This window comes from Hemitrygon akajei, chromosome 3 (genome assembly GCF_048418815.1).
Source record: "Hemitrygon akajei chromosome 3, sHemAka1.3, whole genome shotgun sequence".
NCBI classification, from domain to species: domain Eukaryota; kingdom Metazoa; phylum Chordata; class Chondrichthyes; order Myliobatiformes; family Dasyatidae; genus Hemitrygon; species Hemitrygon akajei.
Genome location: NC_133126.1, coordinates 54,675,243 through 54,701,257, shown reverse-complemented (window position 1 = coordinate 54,701,257; position 26,015 = coordinate 54,675,243). Strand labels below are relative to the sequence as shown.

General features: G+C 37.3%; 2 protein-coding genes across 3 annotated transcripts in view; both read right to left on the bottom strand.

The window, feature by feature from the left end:
• Positions 1–26,015, bottom strand: part of kiaa0586 (KIAA0586 ortholog) — a 514,968-nt gene that overhangs the window by 384,956 nt on the left and 103,997 nt on the right. The gene's annotated exons all lie outside the window — the stretch shown is intronic.
• irf2bpl (interferon regulatory factor 2 binding protein-like) lies at positions 21,125–23,928 on the bottom strand. The gene has a single exon (XM_073039937.1). It carries the CDS (start codon positions 23,745–23,747, stop codon positions 21,765–21,767), a length of 1,983 nt encoding a protein of 660 aa, XP_072896038.1. The 5' UTR covers positions 23,748–23,928; the 3' UTR covers positions 21,125–21,764.

Genomic DNA, 26,015 nt, shown 5'->3' with positions numbered 1-26,015 from the left:
GGGGCAAAAGTTTAAGGGTAACACGAGGGGGAAATTTCTTTACTCAGAGAGTGGTAGCTGTGTGGAACGAGGTTCCAGTAGAAGTGGTAGAGGCAGGTTCGGTATTGTGATTTAAAGTAAAATTGGATAGGTATATGGACAGGAAAGGAATGGAGGGTTATGGGCTGAGTGTGGGTCAGTAGGACTAGGTGAGAGTAAGCATTCGGCATGGACTAGAAGGGCCGAGATGGCCTGTTTCCATGCTGTAATTGTTATATGGTTATATTATAAAAGCATGTTGCCAGAATTGCAAAGACAGAGAATGCTGGGACTTTTTCCCGAGAGTGAAGGAGGCTGAGGGGAGACCTCCTCAGGGTTTACAAAATCATAAGAACAGAAAGAGATGGACTGTCACAAATTACTTTTTCCTCCAAAAGTAGGGGAGCCGAAAACTAAAGGACATGTGTTTAAGACAAAAGGGGAAGCATTTAAAACAGGAACGTTTTTCCCACAGAGAGTAGTGAGTATGCATATGAAACCAAGTGCAAGAAGTGATAGAAGTTGGTACAACTATAATGTTTAAAAGTCAATTAAACAGGTACATTGAATGTACAGCGGCATGCAAAAGTTTGGGCAACCCTAGTCAAAATTTCTGTTACTGTGAATAGCTAAGCAAGTTAAAGACAACCTGATTTCCAAAAGGCATAAAGTTAAAGATGACACATTTCTGTAATATTTTAAGCAAGATTATTTTTATTTCCATCTTTTACAGTTTCAAAATAACAAAAAAGGAAAAGGGCCCAAAGCAAAAGTTTGGGGATCCTGCATGGTCAGTACTTAGTAACACCCCCTTTGGCAAGTATCACAGCTTGTAAACACTTTCCGTAGCCAGCTAAGAGTCTTTGAATTCTTGTTTAGGGGATTTTCATCCATTCTTCCTTGCAAAAGACTTCCAGTTCTGTGAGATTCTTGGGCTTTCTTGCATGCATTGCTCCTTTGAGGTCCACAGATTTTCGATAATGTTTAGGTCAGGGGACTGTGAGGGCCATGGCAAAACCTTCAGCTTGCACCTCTTGAGGTAGTCCATTGTGGATTTTGAGGTGTGTTTAGGATCATTATCCTGTTGTAGAAGCCATCCCCTTTTCATCTTCAGCTTTTTTTTAAAAAAAAGTGTGATGTTTGTTTCCAGAATTTGCTGCTATTTAATTGAATTCATTCTTCCCTCTACCAGTGAAATGTTCCCCGTGCCACTGGCTGCAACACAAGCCCAAAGCATGATCGATCCACCCCCATGCTTAACAGTTGGAGGTGTTCTTTTCATGAAATTCTGCACCCTTTTTTCTCCAAACATACGTTTGCTCATTGCGGCCAAAAAGTTCTATTTTAACTTCATCAGTTCACAGGACTTGTTTCCAAAATACATCAGGCTTGTTTAGATGTTCCTTTGCAAACTTCTGACGCTGAATTTTGTGGTGAGGACGCAGGAAAGGTTTTCTTCTGATGACTCTTTCATGAAGGTCATATTTGTGCAGGTGTCGTTGCACAGTAGAACAGTGCACCACCACTCCAGAGTCTGCTAAATCTTCCTGAAGGTCTTTTGCTGTCAAACTGGGGTTTTGATTTACCTTTCTAGCTATCCTACGAGCAGTTCTCTCAGAAAGTTTTCTTGGTTTTACAGACCTCAACTTGACCTCTACCATTCCTGTTAACTGCCATTTCTTAATTACATTACAAACTGAGGAAACGGCTACCTGAAAACGCTTTGCTATCTTCTTATAGCCTTCTCCTACTTTGTGGGCATCATTTATTTTAATTTTCAAAGTGCTAGGAAGCTGCTTAGAGAAGCCCATGGCTTCTGATTGTTGGGACAAGGTTTGAGGAGTCAGGGTATTTATAAGGCTTTGAAATTTGCATCACCTGGACTGTGAACAAGCCATAGCCCTAACAAGCTAATTAAGGTCTGAGACTTTGGTAAGTTACCTGAAAGCTCAAATCTCTTGGGGTGCCCAAACTTTTGCATGGTGCTCCTTCCCTTTCTTCCCCCCACTCTAAAATTGTTCAAAACAAAAAATAATACACTAATCTTGCTTAAAATTTTGAAAAAAATGTCATCTTTAACTATGACTTTTGGAGATCAGTTCATCTTCTACTCACTTAACTATTCACAGTAACAGAAATTTTAACCAGGAGTGCCCAAACTTTGGCATGCCACTGTACATACTTGGCATGCAAAGTTGGACCAGAGACATTTCTGCTGAACTATGACCTAACCCTCAATCACTAGTTGTTTGGTAACAAATCCTGTGAAACTTACTGGCAGATACTGCCAATTCACATAGAAATACAAGTCAATGTTATTCAAGAAACTATAAATACAAGCTGCTGTTTTTGTCTGTAAGGCTGTTTCCTGTGTTTATAAATGTTATACAGGTGAAATTTACCATAATAAATAATTCTGGCCTATTGTACTAATTAACCACTTTTTGGTTGATTACCTGATTTTAGCTCAGGCAGTAACGCCGGTGATTTGAATTGAGGCAAAAACTGGGCAAACTTCCAGCTGTTGATCATTATTCAATGACCCCTGCTGGAAGTGTGAAAAATTCCACTTGGCTATTACATTATATTCATACACAGGCTGTTTTTATGCTGATAAAACTGGGTAAACCAAATCTCTATGCAAGTTAGTGTAAAGCTAGTTAAAATGGTTCACCTTTGTGCTAACAGACATTTAGATTTTTGCCTTAAGAAATCTAAATAGGTATTACCATATTTTTCAAGCAAGCTGTTGTATTTATTTTGTTTTATAGATTTACTTTTATGCCCTATTTAATATACTCGGTAGTTTTCTTTGAATGTTTTAAAAGCTACATGGTAGCCTTTAACATAGAACAGTACAACACAGGAACAGGCATTCAGCCCAGGTTTCACTGCATCATTTCAACAAGACCAAAATGCATTTCACCCACAGATTCCTTTCAGTTCCAAAACCCAGAATTTTGTATGTACTTCCAGATTTCCTCCAGCTGCTCTGGTTTCCTCCCACATTCTGAAGATGTACCCATCATTGTAAATTGTCTTGTGATTAGGCTAGGGTTACGTAGACAGGCTGCTGGGTAGTGTGGCTTGTTCAGCCAGAAGGGCCTGTTCCATGTTGTATCTCTAAATAGATAAACATCCTGCACACAGAACGCCATAATTGGTGATGCAAGGCAAATAAAATACTCTCTTTTTAAAAAAAAAATCAGCTTCATAGTGTATGGCTTTTTAAGCTTGCTTTCCATCCCACTAAAGGACAAGCAAAAATCGTGAAATACAAAATGAAAATGTCAAATGAACATGCTGTAATATTCTTGAAAGTCTCTCAATAGTAAAACTCAGCAACCAAATCCCTAGAATGACTTCAGGAAACTGGCAAAACTCCCTTCAGAAATTTAATATGGTTGCATCCTAGAATCCAAATTGCATGCATATTTCAATTCTGAAAGAGGTGCTGAAGCTTCCATTTAACTTTGCCTTAAAAAGAGTTGTTTTAAGTTCCAAAATATATGCAAAAATATATACTTAAATGCTGCCCTAATAAGATTCCACAAGCCAAATTTATGCCTAAACTTTTTTTAGTCTACACCAAGGTCAAAAACAGGGATTTAGAAACAAAACATATACAGTACTTTCTTATATTATCTATACTATCTATCGTGAATAAAGTACATAAAGTTTATTCAAATATTTACCTCTAAAAATTTGCTTTAATCCTTGGGACGAGACTGGTTTAAAAGAGGATATGAATTTCTGTCAAAAGAGGTAATAACAGGATATCCCTGGATAATAACATCTACAAATGAAATGCAAAATGGAATTTATTTGACTGTGGTTACATGCACAATTTGTCCTCTGCACAATGGTGACAAGCATTGAAGCTATGTTAATTGCTATATAACTTCCAATAAAAGTACCCTTCCATATACAATGCCTATTATCATGGTTATCTGTAAAAAGTTACCATAGTCAGAATTTTAAAAGGCATACAAGAAAAACAAAGTAGCAAATCAAATAAATTAGAACCTTTTTTTAATCCAAAAAAGGAATAGGAAAAAGCTTTCACTGCCCACATGTTTAAAGAGGTCATGAAATACTGCCTTAGCTTTGAGTAGCTTATCTGTCAAATGAAATGCTTTAGATTGCACACAATACCAGTCAAGAAGCCCCAGGCTCTAAAGGAGATTGCTGACATCATTGTCTGTAAATGGTTTGCCATAAAGCTACAACTAATGCAAATAGTGGTACAAAAATCATGTATTTATACTTCTCAGCTGAGAAGGATACCAACTATTTTTTCATCCTACTATATGGTGTACAATTATCCAAATCAATTATGTACAAAAATAAATACAGTACAGGTAATTTTTGTAGCAGAGTTGAAAGCAACTTTGGAACAGAGAAGTTAATTACCTAGTGCTCTTGCTGGAGCTCTTGTACCCTTGCATTCCAGAATAAATCCATCCTTTGGAAGGCTGGTTGCCAGATGCAATGATACAGTAATGAAATGAGTCAAATCTGTTATATTCATTTTTGCAAAGTTAAAAAAAATACAAAAATAGTTACAAAATGAGAGCTATGAGAATGCAGAAATTTATAGAGCAAAATATTGGACACCTCTTGGAGTGGGCCTAGAAGGCAGTTAGAAATATTACAATCATTAATTTCTAACTGCTGCAGGCTGCAGCAACAACCTTGTCTTACATGATCAGTTCAAATAATTTTTATCATACACTATCCTTATTTTCTCCAATATTTAATGCTAATTTCAAATGTGATCCAAACTGTTCTAAGAATCTTTAGCAGTATTTCAAGCAACAATTAACTATTGCCTTTCCAACAGAAAAATCTGGGAATTACTTACATAAACTATCTGGCGTACTGCCAGATACATAATGAATAAGATTTCTATAGTGTCCCGCATATATTTAAAAATGTGAAAGTACACCTCAAAAGTCATAACCTTTGATAAAGAAGGACCATTGCAAAGTATATTTTGGTTTTAAAAAAAGAGAACATTTTAAGCGGCTCAGACTTTCAGGGACAATAATCTTCTGCACATTCCAATATTTACATTTTAAATTTAGAGCAAATTTACTCAATCTTTGTGCACATCACTATTATTTGGTTAATAGTTTTTGTAGAAACACAAAATAGAGTTTGCCAATGCTTGGAAAAGAATTTATGTTTCTATTTTGAGCACCAGAAAAACAGATTCCTGGCCAAGCAAAACACTTTTAGAAATGTATTCTGGTTCCTTTCTACTGTGACACAACTAATAACTTAGACCAGCCCTCCTCATTTACCAAGTGTCATTACCCATTGCCTACATCATCTTTCTTTATGGTACTTTTGTGAAAGTCTGCCAGTGTAAGGAAATTTTATGATGCAGGCTCATACTAACTTGGATCAAATGAGTGATTTTCATTCTTGGCAGCATGGAAGTTCTACGAATGACGTGGCAAATGATCACATTAACTAGCTTCAGTTATAGAATAATATAGATTGGAGGACCACCATTGGGTCCAACAATTCCAATCCCAAATATTTGGAAAATTTAGCAATTTCCTATTCCCCTAACCTTCAGAAATATTTCCTAAAAATATTTTACATTATTTACTCACCTTTAGAAAGTAACTAATGAGCTTGCCTCTAGCACCCTTTCAGGAGGGCATGCTCCATATCCTAAAAATGCATGAGCTGAAATGCTCCCTTAGTTCTTTTGACAATAACCATAAATATGTGCTCTCTAGTTACAGACAAATTATAAACAATTCACATGAATTTGGAAAACAATTTTGATTTTAAACCACTACCAAATAACCCTTGGACTTTCTCTGTTCAAAACTCAAGAGCTTCTTGTCTTTCTCTATGCCAATCAAATCTTTCCTTAGCACTTAAAGCCACAACATTCATTCCAAAGTGTCACCACTGAAGGTTTCATATTGAAAACAGTCCAAATAATATGCACATAAATGCTGACTTACATTTGCATAATCTAAAATTGGTGAGAATGGTAGCACTGATATTGGAATGAGAATTGAATGAATTTTGCACTTACAAAACCGTTGATCTAATTTCATAAGGAAAAGGAGGCAGCCATATGGCTCAGAGTATCTGCTAGCTCTCAATCTCATTTCCCACCATTTTCTTGCAACCCATTCTCTCACATATTTACTAACACACCATAACAACCCCCTCCCCCAATTTAATACTTACACAACAAGCAATTTTCTATAGAAAATGAACCTGACAACTAGCTTGCTTTTATAATGGTGGGAGTAAAATGGAGCATCTGGACAAAACCCACATATTCACAGGCAAAATATGTGAACTCCATACAGACAGCACCATAGGTCAGAATCAAACACTGAGTGGCTGAAGCTGTGAAAAAGCACGCTCTGGTGAATTAACTTTAATTCAAAGTGGAGAAGAAGACAAGCTCCTCCAATTGATACTGATAAGTTGCATGTAAGAATCACGACAAACCTCATTAAAAATATTGATCTCAACAGCATTTGAAGATACAAAATTCAGATCACCCTTCTTAATATAAATGAAATCAAATACTTAAAAGCATGCCCGTGAAACACTTGAAGAATGGGTGAGTCAGGACATTTCATGCTTGAATTGTATAATATAAAAGAATCATGCTACTGCTTGAACTGAAGTCTAAACAAAAATTCGGTTAATTGCTTAAGGGGAGGACAAATCTGAATCAGCAGTTAATTTGAACACGCCCAGCTCAAGTATCACATAGCAACAGTGCCTGGCACAGCTTTATGGCTGACATTTATAGAAATAAAACATACCTATGGCCTATATCTACCTTCCCCTTTAAATACAGTATTTTTAAATGAACAGTCACACATCATTTAGCCTGACGGCTTTTGCATCAATAGAAATTTTGGAAATATTTCCCACAGTGGCTTAAGATTACCATATAGTTTCTTAAGCTGTATTTGTTATACATTTTGAAATATATTTTGAAAACTTGATGCAAAGCAAGCACAGGAGCAGTAATCTGGTGCACTATAAAATGTGTTTCTTTAAGCCAAAATATTGCATTTACAGTTTCAGCTTCATGTGAAAACAAAATCATACTTCATGCAAGGCATTCAAGCTTCCTTGGCTTGTTTACTCAAATACCATTTTCCATTAGTAAGAACAGCTGTTTCCTCAATCAAGCATACACCAAGCGACAGTGCTCAGAAATGCAATTTGTTTTAAGAACGGGGTGGGTGGGAGCAGGAAGAGAACCTAGCCCTCTTCATTAATTTTGTATAGTATTACTGTCTACATTAGCCATAGTAGCCTCACCCTTAAGGGATAAAAGAGTCTTTGTTGTAATCACAAACAAGAAAATCTGCAGATGCTGGAAACCCAACCAACATACATAATTACTGCAGGAACTCATCAGGCCAGGCAGCATCCATGGAAAAGTGTACGGTCAACATTTCGGGCCAAAATCCTTCATCAGGACTTGGTGTAATCAGTTCTTTTGAATATTTTAATGAATATTAGACTTACATTTTTAGAAATATACAATGTGTTAATGGGCTTTGCAGAATCATATATTGTCTATTGCTATTGTTAGAACATTGATGGCTGCATTTCATGTTGCATATTTTTATCCCCCTAAAATTCTCCCTTTATCAAAAAGATTACGAAAAAAGCCCCAAATCAATACCCATCACTGCATTGAAAAGGTTTTCTGTCAGGATGAGTGAAATAAAAGCCTGTAAGTCTGCTTCCCATGTACCAGCACTAGGGAATTAAATCACACGTTTCCAGATTAGATTCCCCAGCTGATATATGATACAGCAGAAATGTGTTAGTATTTTTAGATGGTGCTTGATCTCAAATCTAGATCAGGCAAAAAAAATACACATCCATGTGTTTCTGTGTAATAGCTTTGAGAGAAGTGTCTATCAATATTATTGATGATAAACATTACCAGGAATTAATTACAATATGGTAGTATTCATGAATACAGTAACCAGCATCTCATACTGTCCCAACATTACTCATTAATATTTATATGCATCAGTTCAATTACCATTGCTATTTAAAACCCTGTACCAAATGACATTTCACAAGTATACATTTGCTTATTTCTTTATGTACGGGAGCACAAGATTCAAAAGTATTTTGTAAATACCAACACGACCCAAACCATAAAAAAATGCTACAGTATTTCTTTCTGACAACCATCTACCCATTTTTGTAAGATACATTTATTACATGAAGGTAGGCAAAATAGAAGCCATTAAATCTGTGTGCCAGTTTAGCACACCCATCTTTGAAATTCAACACCTAGCTATCCTGCACTTGAAACTCCACTGCATCATTCTGCAGAATAATCAATTTCTCAGACTGTGCAGTATTCTACTCACATGCCACAAAAATAAAAGCCAACTTAAATGAGAGGCAGAACAGCTGCCAGAATACAGAGCAGCTAAAAATAAAGCCACCGATGGAATTAGCCTTCGCAGCATAGCAGTCACAAAAGAGCTGCTCTTCAGTTTCTACACTTTTTACTATGCAAACATTGAAGACGTTAGAAACATGAATTAACAATAAAATAATTTGTGAATAATGCTTCCAATTTAATGTTACTGTTTTAAATATTTTAATTTAAGATTAACTTCACAGTGAATTACATTTTGTTTGCTTATGCAAACTGGAATAATCAAACCCAATGAGCTCTGAAATCTGTGATGAGCATTCTGTCACCGGTTTTTTTAAAAGCAGCTATTATTTTATTAATACATTAATACACAGAATAAAGAATCTACCATTAAATTTATTTGTTTCTTCTCAATAAAGCAAATAGTCTAAGTACTATAACTGAACATTTACCCAGTTGAAAGTATTATATTTCATATTTTGTTAATGAACACCATAGAAAACAACATCACACAATTTTAAAAACCTTCAAATTAACCAATATTTTTTTCAGTAAAGTGTTTAATTGCTTACATTGGTTATTTCTAATGCCCTAGTAGCAATCTGTGAGTTCTAAAACTCTATTTAAATGACTATCTTCATTCTTAGTGCACAGTACATAACCCCAAGTGACACAGACTAGTACCAATGGTAATTCTGACTTTTTTAAAAACCCAGGAAATAAATCTGTAGAAGTTACTACTGTACATGCATGGTTGTAGAATACTGCACAAGCCATTCATCTTTGTTCAATGGAGGGGCCTGATGATAGTAGATTGTTATCTGATTTACAGAAGTACAGACATCTAGCATGTACTGACAACAACTGCTCCTTCAGAAATGCCACTGGGAATGAAAACTACATCACATGACCGTCTAGTCCAGTATCAGTCAAGCATAGTTAATTCCATCTGTGTCCACATGCCTTGACATTCCTTTTGCTGTCCCAGTTTTAAATTACATAGAAGGAATTGCCATTAGCAGAAAAAAAAATGTGCCAGGCTGCACTGCAATTATGTACATCCTCACAGGTTGAGCAACAAAATGTGACAAAAAGAGAGGGGAGAAGAATAGTAAAGCAACCTAATAATAAATCACAACCTAGATTGCTGCTCAAGAGCTGTACTGAGAGAGTGCTGACACCTAGGCATTAAAACAATGCCCCTTGAATCACTTCAGCCAGATGCAAGAGGTCAGTAGATGAATATTCCAAGCTGATTTAGCCAATGTTTATCTCGCAACAAAAATCAAAAATAGTTTATCATATTACTGCTTCTAAAACTACTGCATGCAATTTTATAGGGTCTCTCAACCTTCAGTGAAAGATCAAAATTTCAAATGCAAAGCATTTTGGAACAAGTAAAAAAGCTAAAATGTATAAAAAAAGCCTAAGTTTTACACTCAAAAATGCAAAGCAGCATATGCGTTGCACAATTTGAAGAAATATTGGCATATTTCAATAAATTGTGCAAAAAACTGCAAGTTACATTTTTTCAACCTCAGCTACTTTTTTTTAATATGCATCCTCATATTCCGTCACTATCCTATCAGTTTGCAAGGACCTTTTTTTTAAACATATAAAATTAGTATGGAAGTAGGACCAAATAATACACAAGTTGTAAAAAAAAAGGAAAGGTGTACATACAGGAGACAGGAGCTGCTGGGTTTATAGATGTCAGTCACAAGTCCATCTCCTAAGTTGGATATAGATCCAGAAAAAGTATCATATATAGGTCAGATGAATATGAGGGCAAACCAGGTTGTGAAATTGATCAGCTCTGCTCCAATGCAGTATTTCATGCAGCACAGAAGAGCTGGGGGGTGGTGTGTGGGCTGCCGAAACATGCTTGAAGCACAATCTGTTTCACATAGCCAATAACAAGCTAGGTGTAACTGGGGCCCACCTGAAAGTTCGTGGCTATCCTCTTTGATCATAGAAAATGGGAGGAATTTAAAAGAAAAATTGTTGAGGGCAAGGATAAGTGATGAGGATGTTAGTGGAAGCTGGTTGGGTCTTGGTGAAGAAAGGAATGGAGGACCATAAGACTTTTCTGATAGGGGGTGGAATTATACAGAGATTGGACATTTATGATTAAGATGAGTAAGTGGGACCAAGAAATTAAAATTTAATGACATGGCTCAGGCTATGAAGACAAATGCAAATGGGAAGGATGTAAGCCTCTGATAACAATGTCTTTTTTTTATTTTAGGAAGTTAGAGCAGACCTCCAAATGTCTGCTCTGACTTCCCCACCCCAACCATTCCCCAGAAAGAACAGCAATATGATTTCCTCAGTCCTTGCCTTTCACCTTACCTGCCTCCCTTATGCAATAGATCATCCCATCATTCCTGCCAGGTCACATCTAATGCACCCGCATCAACCAATCTCCCATTCCGCTTTCTGCAATGACAGTGCTCTTCAGGAGTCCTTAATTCACTAATCTCTCTCCAGCCACCTCTCCCAATTCCACCATTTTCCCCTGAAGCTGCAACAACTGTCTCTTCACCTCCACCATCACCACCATCCAGGTGAAACAACACTGTCAGGTGAAGCATAGTGTCACCTGCACTTCCAACCTGTCAATTTCCTTTAGGGCCCATGATCTTCTCCATGTTGTAGAAACAAAATATATATCCAGCAGCTGAGCACCACCATTGTGTCTGCTGCGGCCATATTGATGTTCCAGTCACGTCATTTTGACTCTCCTTAGACTTCTAAACCAACCTGCCAGTCCTCAATCTTCTTCGTTGTGAAATGTAAATCAGAAGCTCTCACATTCCACTTGGGTGACTTGCAATCCGATGTATGACTTGAATTTTTCATTTTCAGGAAACCCATACCACCAGTGCTCTTTCCACACACATTTGCCTGCCCACTTATTTTAATTCTCCCTTTGTTCATTTTTCCCATCCCCTCACCCCACCTAATTACATCTGTGCATCATCTCCTTCTCATCTGCTCCCAGCTATCAGCAACCAATCCCATCCACTTTCCCCACTGTTATCTTTCCTATTTTCACTGACCTGATGCAGGATCTCAACTGGAAACAAACTTTGACCTTTTGCCTCTACAGATGGGGCTTGACCCGAGGTCTTCCAGCATTGCTTTCATTCTAGATCCAGCATCTGCAGTCTCTTTTGTCATTAAAATGTATTTTAGTTTCAGCGCAGCACAAATTAACATATAACAATTCTAAAAAAAATTGCAGGATTTGTATTATGAATAAATTAGCTTCACCTTGCAGATTTACCTCCCCTTACTTCATGTGGCAACTATACCACTATGCCTAAACTACTGTAAGCAGTGTACTGTAGGTAGAGCCTCTGATGTTATAAGACCCAAGACAACGTAATTTTGATACTGTTGCAAACAAATCAAAATTTCAGATTTCAGGCTGTGACCAAGGGATCAGGCTAGTTACATATATTGCAACTTGTGACAAAGGTTGTAGCAAAACTAGACATACCAATAGAGAAATAAATTGGTCAACTCTTAGATCTTAAACAACATGTCAAGAAGAGAGTCAATTAGAAGTGAACCTAATTCACAGCAAGGCTTTCGGCTGTTAATTTGTGTTGCACCAAAACTGAAATATATTTTGATAACAAAACAGACAGTGGACGCTGGAATTCAGAAAATATATAATGCTGGAAGAACTTGGCAGGCCAAAAACAGATACAGTATTTACAAAATATTAACTTCTATAACATATACTGTTTCTAAAAGAACACAAGTGGAAAATAAATAAGGCATCTTAAGACACCTGCATACTACGACTCCTTTCCCAAGCAGAAATAGATGTGATGCACAAATACAAAAAAACAGAAGGGGGAATATTCATGAAGCACAATCTAGCGAGAAATTTGCTATTTTTGGCACTGGGATGTCAATTAATGGGCACCCTTTTAAAGAGCATTTGGCTTGGACAGACATTTATTGAAGCATCAACTTCATGCATATCTTATAGCATTCACCAAATATAAACAATTAGCTAATGGAAAGTTTTGCACAGTGTTGGACTGTTTCCATTCAATATTTGGGGATCCTTGAAACATTAAACTCCAAAATAAAAGCAATAGACGAGCTCTGGTTTAGTGTTATACAAAAATACCTTTCAATTCAGGCTAACAGTATCCTATATTTGCCTTATCAGGTTTTTATCATTTATCAAGAAACTGATGTAGGTAGTAAAACATAAATTTTGTCTACTAAGCATTGAGATTAACTTCTTGCTTATCTAAACAGCCATTTCCAAAGGATCAGAAAGACAAATTTAATAGAAAATATTTCTCAAACTCACTCCTACATAATTCTGCTTTAGGCCAAAAACACAACACACAGTCATGCTTTCAGTATCCAAGAAATAAAAACTCACTGAGGACATATTTTACAGTTTTTTCCTAAAAGCCTTCTATAATACAAGTGAAATATGTAGGACATATATTGATGAATATTCGTGATATAGCAGTAGTGATAAAGAAAGACTTATAGAAAATACAACTAAGATGTTTCAAAATAATTTTCATTTGGATATAATAAATGAAATGGCTTTTATTTGTAAGCTAGGAAAATTAGTTGAAGCTATGTCTACTCCAGATTTTTCAGCTTAAACCAGATATAATGCTTTTACATTCAGAAAATATTGCGTGCTATTGCAAAGCTGTAAAAGTTTTTGCTTGTCTAGCCTATATATTTTGCTTAAATTTGTCCTACAATAGATTTTAGGATAACTTAATTATTACAGTTCTGCTTCTTGAAAGCTTTTGTTTCAAAAGATTAGCTCAAAGTAAAAAGTACATATTTGTTACCACTATATACAACTGAGATACATTTTCTTGTAGGCATACTCAATAAATCTGTAAGAATGGTAACAACATAATCAATGAAAGACCACCCAACTAGGGTGTTCAGAGTGCAAAGACAACAACTGTGGAAATACAAAAAGAAATAATAATTATAAATATATAAGCAATAAATAAAAAACACATGAGGAAGAGTCCTTGAAAGCAAGTCCATTGGTTGTGGGAACATTTCAATGCATGGGCACGTGAAGTAAAACAAATCTTGTTGCCCAATTTTTAAAAATAGCCATGGGTAGCATCCTTTCCCTCCCAAAAGAATATCTGCTAAAATCAGACCTCTGGATACTAAATGGCTGATTTTCCTTACATTTAGAAGCATACCTATGACCACTGATTTTGTAATAACCTCTTGGCCCCAGAAATTAAACAGTTCAATTAATTTATTCTATTCATTTTATTTTGTTCATTGCATCCACAGATCTGCGAGCAAGAAATTCTTTCCTGACACCCATTACTGTCAAGGATTAGTTCAACATGATCCCAGACACCCAGCAACTGTGATGTCATTAAGCTGGCTGAGCAGCCAATCACTAATTCTTACACACAGAAGACAAACTTCATAAAGATTACCAGGATTGGAGCATCTACTTATGCTTAAAAGTAGAAGCTAAATATAAACAAATTTTCTCAAGTGATTTTACAGTTCCTAATTTTCAAAATATCAATTACAAACACAAAATAAACCAGAACCAGACAGATTACTCAGCTGTTATTTTTGTTTTAACATTTTAAAATTTAACTTTTTAGGGTTACAGTATTTTGCAGAGGACCCAGTTTAATAAAACCATATATTTACATCAGTCAAGCTATTTAGGTGGAGACTGTAACTAGTGAAGGTATGTTGAATTATTTACATCAACTTTCAAAACTACAAATTAAGCAAAATATACACAATTTAAAAATTTGCTGTCTGCTTCAGTGTAACAATGAACACAATAGCACTACTGTCACTATAAATTCAAATTCTAGCCTAAAACAGCAGCCAACAAGTAGCTTTTGACTATAAATTGTGAGAAAAGATTAAACACGTGATATCATAATCTTATTAAACTAAGCCATATTTCACAAAGCTACAAAATCTTGCAAGGTATCCCATGGAATAAAACAATAAGACATAGGAGCAGAACTAGGCTATTTGGCCCATTGAGTCGTTTTGCCCATTCCTCTCAACACTACTCCCCTGTCTTCTCTCTGTAACCCTTGATGCCCTTACTAATCAAAAACTTATCATTCTCCATTTTAAATATATCCAGTGATTTGGCCACCATAATAATCTATGGCAAAGCACTTCACAGATTCACTCTCTACCTAAAGAAATTCCTCACTGTTCTATAGGGATGTCCCCCTATTCCGAGGCTGTGTCTTCTGGTCCTAGATTCACCACTATAGGACACATCCTCTCCACGTCCACTCTGTCCTAGCTTTTCAATATTCAATCGGTTTTAATGACACCCCCCCCCCCCCCCCAATTCCTCTAAACTCCAGCCAGTATAGGCACAGAGCCATCAAATGCTCAACATTAATCCTTCCATTACTGGAATCATTCTCATGAACTTCCTCTTCCCTATCTTTTCTTAGACAAGGAGCCAAAACTGTTCACAATGCTTTAAGTGCAGTCTGACCAATGCCATAAACAGCCTCAGCATTACATCCTTGCTTATATTAAGTGGCATGGTAATATGGTGGTTAGCAAAAATGCTTCTTAGTACTGGTGACCTGGGTTCAGTTCCCACTGCTACCTGTATTTAGACATGCGCAGGTTTCCTCCAGGTGCACCAGTTTCCTACCGAAGACCTACCGGTTGGTAGGTTAATTGGTTATTGTAAATTGTCCCTTGATTAGGTTAGGATTAAACTGGGGGATGGCGCAAAGGGTCTATTCCAGTGTTGAATGCCAATAAATAAATAATTATTAAATATTAATGGATCACTTAAAAAGCAGCACTTGTTTACTGGCAGTACAGTAATTAACAGTATATGAAAACACTCACACCCATAATCTAACTTATACCTTACTCCAATTATAACTGTTCTCTGTTACTGGAGCAAGAATTGAAATATTGGTTAATATTCAAGTTAAAATGCAAAATGAACACAGCTGTACAGATTCATATTTTTTGATTTTTTAAAAATCATATACATTTAATCACCACCTTAAATCTTGCCAAGCCTACTGAACCAGCTGCTACAATGCTACTACTTCTCACCAGCAGGAAGAGATCATTATTCTTCCTTCATGCAGTGCATTCTGGGTTTATTCCTGTTCAGTGGCTTTGCCATTAAAACATTACAGAGAATTCCAGTTCATAGTTTGCTTTTAAGCCAAAACTCTCCGGAAGGTTTTATTAGTATGACTGCCGAGCACAAACGGGCTACAATTAGAATCTTTCCCAGAATGCATTACTAGAAGGTGAAACAACAATGCCCCCCAGTGGTGAAATTACTCAATGTTACAAGTTGGTTCAGCATTAAAAAAAACTGTGATTCTTCTTTCTTTGGAAATTTAATTTAAAATTTCTTTGAAATTTAAACATTTATATATTGACCACAGGGTTTACTTTTTGTTTTGTAAGGATAGCCTGTACTTCTAGAAAGCAACTATTCATAAAAAGACATAAAAAACTCAAGCAGTTTAACTCTAAATTGACCACTTGATGAAAATCTTTCTTGGAAAATGCAAATTTTATATATTGTTAATGAAAAAGAACTCTTAACATGTTATTATTTTTTGTAGCTGGTGTGTTCAGCAGCATTCACCAATTTCCATGCTCAGACTGGAAAGTAGGTAATCACCAAAGAATGTCATACATTTCATAACTTTACTTCTGCACAAGTGCTGAAATAGCTAAATATAATAAAAATACAAACTGGAATTATCTAATATTTTTCTGCAGTTTGCTTCAAGTTTCACATGCATGTGTCAATTCCAGCTGAGAAAGTAATCTCATGTAGGTCTCCAGCAAACTAGGTTAATGATTTGTGCACCATAAGAGTATCTGGAAAAATATACCCAAGTGTTCATGCCAAACCTTACTGTGAAGTAATATCCAACAGGGGAAAAGTAGCCATTTTGCTTATGCACTAATTTAGTAACACGATCATTAAAATGGCACAGGGGAGGTTTTTTTTTTACAGTGGTAAACGGTCATTAATGAAATACTAACTCCAGACACCTTTCCAACTATATCCACCTGTACCAAAATGCAATTGAGAATATCAAAAATAGGTACAGACAATAAAGTCATCCGTTTAATAAATATATCACTATGGATGAAATTACTGCACATAAATAACCTCCATTAGTCCATAATGTCTAACTCTATTCTGGTTAAAACAAGAAGCATGTTCATCAAATTAAATCTTTATGAAGCATTTACAATACAAGTTGCACTTAATTCTGTTCCCAATGAGAAGCTGCTCATCAGTCAAGTTGTTCGCTGGTGACAGCACATTTCTTGAGGAAAAAATTAAAACACCATTTCATTTATTCGTTTAAAAACGCAACAATAAATAATATTACACTTCTAATCGTATATATTCAATAGAAATAGGAAGACTGAAGGAAATGAGCGCTTTCAGGAAATACCTTTAATGTGCTTATTAGTTCAAAATTTTAATGAATTCCACACGCACGATGTTTCAATGATCGGGTCTGATCGTTATGTGCAATTGCCTTATACGTAAACTTTGAAAATACTGCTTCTATAAATCATTATACATCAGCAGTTATGTATGTTCTTGTAGAATAATGGTTTACTTGGAGCTGCAGGCAATCTTTTACATCTCCGATTTGTGTCTCGATAGAACATTGTTCATAAGCCATCCAAATCTGAAAAAAGCTCAATGACAAAATTACATGGAAAGAGCTGGCATGTGGTTAATTTTTCTATTGCTCAAAGTTCCAAGCAGAGTTAGACTAACTCTCATCTTTAAGTTTTATGAATAGTGCAAGTATTTAGATTATTTTTTCTTGCACAGTAAATACAGTACTACAAAAATTAACATAACCTACTTAAATGAGAATAGTTGGAGAACAAATGATAATCTAAACATGTTATATCTGCAACACCAAAACATTTATTCTACTTATTAACATTAGATATTAGATGCAAATACAGTCAGAAATTGATTTATCTAGAGATACATCATGGAATAGGCCTTTTGAGCTGCACAGCCTAGCAACCCCAAATTTAACCCTAAACCAATCGCAGGACAATTTACATTAACTAATTAACCTACAAATTGGTAGGTCTTTGGACTGTGGAGGAAGCCCACGTGCACATGGGGAGAACGTACATGCTTTACAGATGACGTTACAACTGAACTCTACTCCAAAGCCAGAGTTCTAATAGTGTTGCACCAACCACATATGACTAATTCACAATATTTTTAAAAATTGGAGCAATTTGGAGTTAAAATCCAAAAATGCAAAAGCTGATACACATAGGCAACATTCTCAATCCTTAAACAGTAGAAAAAGCAGAATCACAAACTAAGCAGAAAGTATACCCAAGATAAATACTTCAAAGTTTAACGTAATAAAGGATTAATAAACATTGCATTTCAGATATTCCTAATAATCAACTAAAAATATAAATAACATCCTTCCACATATAAAATAGGTCTTGACACAGCACTGCTTACTGGTTCTTGCATGGTAACTCTTTTGCAAGAGTTCCTAGTTTCTGATGGCTGAATATGCAGTATAATGTGTCACTTTTTTACAAAAACACTATTCTGTATTTCTAAAATACATTGGAGTCAAATAACTTAATAAGCTTGCTCACACAATAGGATACCGCCGTCTAGGCACTTCAACTGAAGAGTCAACCATGTTGCTCTATGTCCAGTTACATATAGGCCGGTAAAGAGATGGCAGAATTCCTACCCCAAAGGACACTAATGATCCAGATGGATTTTAAAGTTTCAGTCATGATTACTGAACCAATCTAAATTATTCAAATTTAATTTTCCCAGTTGCATCCACCAGCCTTTCATCGCCCACAGATGTATCAAACCCCAATAGAAACTCTAACTCAATCTTCTGTATCAAGTGAGTTCCAAGTAGTAATCTAGTAATTATTCTATGATATTGACTGTTATTAAAATACAAATACAGAGGCACAAATTCAAAACCTATAATACATTGCTGTAATTATGAATGACTTTACAAATAGATATCTAAAAAAAGTTACAATTGTACAGCTAGTAAATTACTATGTTGTCACGAAAACTCAACTGCTGCACTGACAAACCCAAGGCAACAGCATCAAAACCCGATACTGTAACTGCACAGCAGTGTACCTGACCTGTAGTGGCTCTCCAAAATGCCAGATTTCATTCATGATCAGTGACAAACAGTAAATGGTGATATGGCTATGCTCAGATCAAGTGAACTAATGAAACAAAATTCACCTGCTATTGATTTAAACTGGAGTTTGTACCAATATTCATCGGAACTATTTTATTCCTAGCAAATCTTGAAGACCTAAACATACACATCATTTCCACTTCATGTGCATGAAATAATTCACAAAATGTTATTGCTTTTTTATATATTTCTACAGCTTAAAAATATCCAAGTATGATCAAATTTATTTCCTTCACCTTTATCTTTTTTAAGGTGATTTTCAACTTTGTTTCCATAGGATTCTTTAAGTTTTCCATTATCAATCACAACAGAAATTTTACTATTAGATTCTGACAAGCTCCATGGTTACATATCTGAATTACAGTGCATTAAGTACCAGATCATTTTTCCTCATCGAATACTACAGAAGTAGCCCCCTTGTATTCTATTTGAATTTGATTTGGTGTTGTGGTGAATAATGGTCTGTTTCATTGTGTAACATGATGTTCCACGTGGAAGGAAATACAGATTGTTATTTTTCTGTTTAGCGATGTTTGAGAACAACAAATGAAAATATATGTACTTAAGCACAAATAGTCTTTGTTCAACTTTTTAAAAATCTGCATTAATTTTTTTAGAATTACTCTCCAAAACTACAACTGATTTCCTGCATGTAGCTGCTTCTATTCAAAAGAATACTGATTAATCCTGCTGAATACATTAAAAACACAGATGCAGGTACAAATCTTACTTTGTTTAAAAACAACTGTAGGCAGTTACTTCACCAATAGTAACCATGCCAAGGCCCAATTTCCTCCTCAAACTTTTCTGCATCAACTTCCTCCCTTAAAATCTATGACTGTGTCATCTGTCCTCATCTCTTAGGCTTGATACCTGTTTAACAACACTCTTGTAAATGCATCTTTGGACAGTTTAGTGTGTTAACTCACCTTAAAAATAAAAGTTGTTCTTATAGTTCTAAGCAAAAACTTGTAGATAGAGAACCAGTTTTTATAAAAAGTTTAAAGATTTGTTTCAGTGGGCTATTATATAACAAAATGAAAACATTTTTAGTAGGTGAGAAAAAAACAAGGAACATCCCTTTGGCTCTGTCCCTTTATCCAATTATTTCTAAAAATTTGCATACACACACTTAAAATGGTCATTGGCGTCAGCTTAAGATTTAGTGGGAATTATTCTCTATACCATGGGTCTTGGAAACATGCAATTTTTTTTAAACACACCAAGTTCAAGGTTTACAATGTCTTTTCAGATATCCATAACTTTAAAAATAAATTGTAAGTAAAACATGAACATGATCAACTCTGTGCCTTCAAAATCTACAACTGATAAACAGCTGTATAAATGAACATGCACAATTCCAAATTTAAAAAATCTACCAAAGATTTAGCTATTCCTTAAAAATAGTATCAGTCCTACTAGGAACTTTTCTTTGTCAGTCACTGACAGAATGCATTCAACATAGTTGATAAAGTTATGAAATATTAAAATGTGTAACTGCCAAGTAATAGAACAGTAATCTAATAATCTATTGAAGAAACATTTCTAGTGACTCAAGATTAAATTACATGCTGGACTCTCACATTTTCCTACATTTCATTTCAAAGGTGATAAAATCTTGACAGTTTATTTAAGATTGGAGATACAACAGGTTCAATTAAAAATATACCAAACATTATCTATCTCTCCAGTTAATTTAGCCAATGTTCACACAAATTTTATTTTTGTCATCAACTTTTCAAAATTGAGAATAATTCAAACATATTAATATTCAGAGAAAGTGCAGTTCAAATACAGAAACTCCACTATGCAAAGCTAAGAAAACAACCATAGTGGTCCAGGTAAAGATTATTTAATAGGTATAGTGTGAACCAACACAACTGACAACAGCGCAAGGAGTTTAATAATTGCTATATTTGTGTAAAGAATTTTTGAACATTTGCAATTAATATTGAACTGTTCAAAGTGTCTATCAGTTGAAACTGGGTTTATGCTGTCTCTGTTCAAGCTAAGTCCCAGGTTTTTTTTCCACTCTACCATCTGTGATCAAACTTGTAACAATTATCTGGACCACTATAGATAGCTAGTCCTACCATAGTAACATTCAATCAAGCTTCTTTAATCCAAGAACAATTATTTAAGATCATGTTTTAATGAATAAATTATAACCTAGAAGGCATGAGGATTTAATCCAATAAAAAAAATGAATGGTAAAACCTGATTCAGCAGGTTAGTCTGCACCTATACAGTCATGTAATCTGTAAGTGGGCTCACTGCCAATATTGGAATGATAGCATTTCATCAGAGTGGCTTCTCTAACAGCTTAACGAAATTCTATTATTATAGCAATAAACACAACCAGTTTCCTTCATAAGTTTATGCGTTAGAACTTTGTAGTCTGTAAAGAAATTGACTAGTCAGGGAGCTTATTCATTGAATTTATTACAATTTATTCAGCTCCAAGGCACATTACAGTCTTCTGTTACTACAGAAATGTATAAAGAACAAACAGAGCAATTTTTCATATACAGTACAGCATTTTGCTCTACTATTTAAAGCATTCGTGCATCCATAAAGCAAAAAAAAACACATTATAAAAATTCAGATCACTGAATCATAAAATGAAATATTTGCCCTTGGAAACTAATAAAAAGAACCCCTCACCTTTTTTAAAAAAATGTCACTTAGGAGACTATCCCCAGGGCTTGTAACATAACTGTAACCATTCTTTGTAACAATTTGTTTGCATTTCTGCAGGCGTCAACACTGGCCTTGGCAATTCAGCGAAGTGCATACATTTACAAAAACACACCAGCAGCGTTAATTGCTAAGTGCTATGATTCTGTACCTAGCCAACACACTGCCATCAATAAGTGAAAACAGTATTAAGCAATAATATCGGATATTCTTTAATAAAACCAGGGTCATCCTTCAATTGAAGAAGAGTACATACCTTGTTTCAAAATATAGAAACATACGACGTAAAATGAAAAATGTCTGTACATAAGACTAAATGTTTAGTTCTTATTCACATTTGACTTCAATTAGTGAAGTTTAAACAAAAATTAAGGGTCTCTCTCTTTTTTGACCTTAACGTCCCCGGCCAAGATTGTAGCAATTTCTCCTTGCATGAATGCCCAAGGAACATTTGAACCTACCAATGGGCATTTTTCTCCACTGGGGCAATAAACTTCTCCATTTGCCCCCTGAGCCTTGATACTCTCCCGAGAGCATGGGAAACAAAATTTATGATTGGGCACCGACGGACATTGCACAAAGTGAGTGTCCTCCAAACGTTCATGACAAATGGTGCAGCACAGGGGGCCATTGTTGGCCATTGGAGAGTCCGGAATGTTTGGGGGGTGAACGGGATCAATGCTGGGATTGGGGTGGCTGTTGGGAGGGGCCACAGATAGAGAAACATCTCCATTCCTCGACACCATGCGGCGCTGGCTGCCTCCCGACGCTGGGGACACCGGACTGTTGCTGTTCCGCCTGGTGTTAGTTGTAGTGGTTGAATGTACTGAATTGCTGCCGTCTTTTGGCGAGTGGGCATTTCCAAGGGTGTCAGCAACAGACATGAGAGCGGCCATGGGGGATTGTCCGTTTTGGGGGCTGCATTCAGGAGGGGTGGTCCGATTCGGTGGAAGAGGGGGAGCTCCATGCGCCACTCCGCCTGCTCCAAAGGCACCAGATGCCGCCATGGTGAGCTTTAAGGCTTCATTTTGGTTCGGCAACCACTGCTGCTGCCGCTCTTCCTTAACGCTGCCGGTTTCCGGGTCGGGCTCGGGAGATGCTTTCCGTTTGCGCATCCCAGGCCTGGAACTGCCGGGAGGCGGACGCGACAGGTTGCACAGAGCGGTGGGCAAAATGGGGCAATTGGCGTCAATGTGGGGCTGTGGTAGCATGTCGGCCCCTACAACCTCCTTGAAGAAACGCACCGACTCCGGTAGCAAGTCACCCAATAGCCGCCAATCCCCGGAACCGTGTTTCTTTTCATACTCTAGGTATTTGAAGCCCGATGAGAGGCCCCTACCAAAATCCTTCATGCAGTCTTGGTACATTTGCTTGGCCACTCCCGAGGCGCTGGAGAAGACATTAGCCGAGCCGCTCGGGTACTCGATGAAGATCTTCAGCTCGTAGTCCATCCCGGGCTTGGAAACGGCATCGAAAGCGAACACCCGACCAAGCAGAGAGTGGTCCTTTTTAAAGCGCACGTCGAAGGGGTTACAGTTGGACAGTGTGAGCAGCGTCTCCCGCACGATCTTGGGTTTGCTCACCCAGTCCTCGGAGCGGTTCCGCAAACTCTCGCCAAGCTCTGCCAGCGTCTCGGCATTACGCTGCTTTTCCTTCAGTTCCCTCTCCTGGTCACTGCTGGACACCGAGCCCGGTCGCTTGTTGACATCGCTCAGGACCTGGCTACTGACGGTCAGCGAGGTCCCGGCGAGGCTCGTGGAGGGAGATGGCCGGCCGAGCAGACCGTGCGAGCTGACGGCTCCTGAGGTCGGACCATTTAGAGTAGTTTGAGGCAGTAGATTGGGCGGCACCGTCACCGGGCCTGGGGGCACGATGCCGTGATTTCTACGCGATGAATTAGGACTCTGCCGATTCAGTTCCGGCGGGACATCCTCAGATTTGGGGAATCCATTGGGTCCATTCAAGCCATTAGGAAGCCTGCTTGCGTGGGCGAGCCCCGGGTATTCGAACCGAGGTCTCTCCGCGCTCAGAGAATAGCGATCCAGAGGCGGCTGCGGCCCCTTATTCGGACCGTCGACGTGGTTGAGCTGTTGACCTGGGTCTTTGCTGGCACCCAACGACTGAACTTTGACAGGCGGCGGTCCCGGGGAGCGGCCCTCTTGGAATCCATGAGCCCGCTTCAACTGGCGCGCCGTTTCGATCACAAACTCTATACGATCGGCCCCCTCGTAGTTTACACAACCCCGGCACACGGGCTCGGTAAAATCCCAGATCATGGCCCATGGCATGCGGGGCAGATCGCAGAGGTAACACGACTGTCTCCGGGCTGAGGACACCTGGGCAGCGGACATGATGCGGATGTTTAAATTATTTTCGTCGCTAGATATGGAGTGTAGGCCCTTTCCTTCCGTAGTGTGGCCGGGCCCGGGCTCACTCGCCTTCCTTCTCTGCTTTCTCCTCTCTTCTCTCGGCCGCGCCACCGAGCTGCTCCGAGCACCACGTGACGTCAGCCGCGCTCTGCAGCCTGTAACAAGGCTAACGCGCAGGCGCACCGCCACATTCCTCGCCTTCCCCACCCCCCTCTGCCTCTCCCACCAGTGTGTTCTGCTCCATAAAACCTAAAATCTCTGCTTACCAGAGGCCTAACGCATTAGGTAGCAACGCAAGCACCTTCCCCTCCCTCCCTCCCCCACGCTCGTTTCGCGTGAATTAGCTTGTACTTGAATTCACCAAGCAATTTCAGCTGAAAGGTGACGTGTCTTGATTTCAAGCCCATGTATTTTTATGGTAATGCTTCACCTTTCCCTCTTATACAGTAATACATCTAATATAAATATGGGTTGTAACGATGTTAATAACTCGCGTCGTGCTCAAGAGATAAAAGGCGCATTTAACTCGGAATTCGACACCATCTTAAAATCAGATTTGAAATTAAACAACATAAGTCAGCCCGAGGGGGCCTAAACAATATTAACTTCGCCGAACAAGTGACCTCTAACAACATTTCGAGCGTTTTTTTAAAGTACCGAAAACAAAACTGCGATGAAGAGTTTCTTTAACCGTCATAAACATGCAGCTCTTCTGATAATAAAGTAGTTATTGTATAAATAGCATATTTAAATTGTGGCGATGTTATGTCAGTGTTTGCAATGTTGTCTAGGTTTTCCCCCGCCTCTCCAGCTGCAGCTTTCAACAGTAACTACGGTCCCTCCCCATGACGTCAGGGCCTGTTCTATTTCAGTTCTTTTCACAATGTCGCAACTCCTCAGGCGTTTTGCGCCATATCACTCACAAACCGAGCCCACATTTTATTTTCTACGGTTAGCTCATTGTGTTGAAGCCGCTTTGTAAATTCCCAATATAGTGGCGGAGATCCATTCAAAACAAAACATTTTAAAGAGCATTGCTACACTAGCAAAGCGGGTATTTGCTGTTTCCCCACCATAAAGCATTTACATTAAAATTGAAGTAAATGTACCCGAAAGATATCCGTTTGAAATTATTAATAGATATTGTAAGATAAAAAAATTGTAATATGTAAAAAGCTCGTTATGCCATATTGTCAACTAATTATGCAACTTCCACCCAAACTAACCAATCCAATGCCAGTTCCCTGTTGTGCAATTTGCTGCGGGGAAACGGCAATTCAAAACGATAATGTGTCTCCCAATGAACATTTGTTTTTACTTCTCATGAAAGTAATTGTCCGATGGTGCGTATCCCGAGGTGAGAGAGTTGCTTGTTTTTCCAGTACGGTTCAATCATTAATACAGACGTACACCATCAATTTCGAAGGCTACGTCAGCACTTTACAGTGAATAATCATTTAGGTAGTTTAATTAAAAAATGAAACAATAACTCGGAACTTGCAACGATATCGGAAATATATGCATATATATAAATAATAATGAGTCGGGGAAACCTAACAGCTTTCTAATTTTGCCGATCACTATTAGATTAGCGCTCGACTGAAGAAAAGGATCCATTTACGATTTTTTAAACCCGTTAAAAATCGCGGATTGCATTCAACTGTTGTTTCATTTGAAATACTTATGAACTGAAAACGATTTCCCCATTTCCAACGCTGAATTTAAATCAGGAAAAATGTCTTCCAGAACACCAAATAAAAAAGACCTGTTCAGAAAGCCATTCTGCTAATGTTTAATGTTTTGTCAGATTAAAATCGTTAAAAATTTGCTGATTGTTTGAAACTGTTTTTTTCATTTAAAACTAAATTAAATTTAAACTTCTAAATTTAAAACCAATTTCCCATTTCCAATGTTGAATTTAAATCTGAAAAAAATCTCTTCTGGGACACAAGAAAAATAGCCTGTTCAAAAAAACATTCTGTTCAATATTTTGTCAAATTAAAAATCATTTAAATGGACTTTTCATGGACTTTTATTTATCACTAAAACCACAATGTATGTGATAATTGTTACATGCAGCAACATTCTAACCAACTGAGCATTTTATATAATTGAAATTTCAACTCTGAAAGACATAGGACAACAACTCACTTTGGCCCTCTGACTTCTCTATGTCATTAATATCTCCACCTTGATTCTGCCCTCTTGTCTAACCAAGCTCAAAAGCCACCCTGTGAAGCACACCAGTTT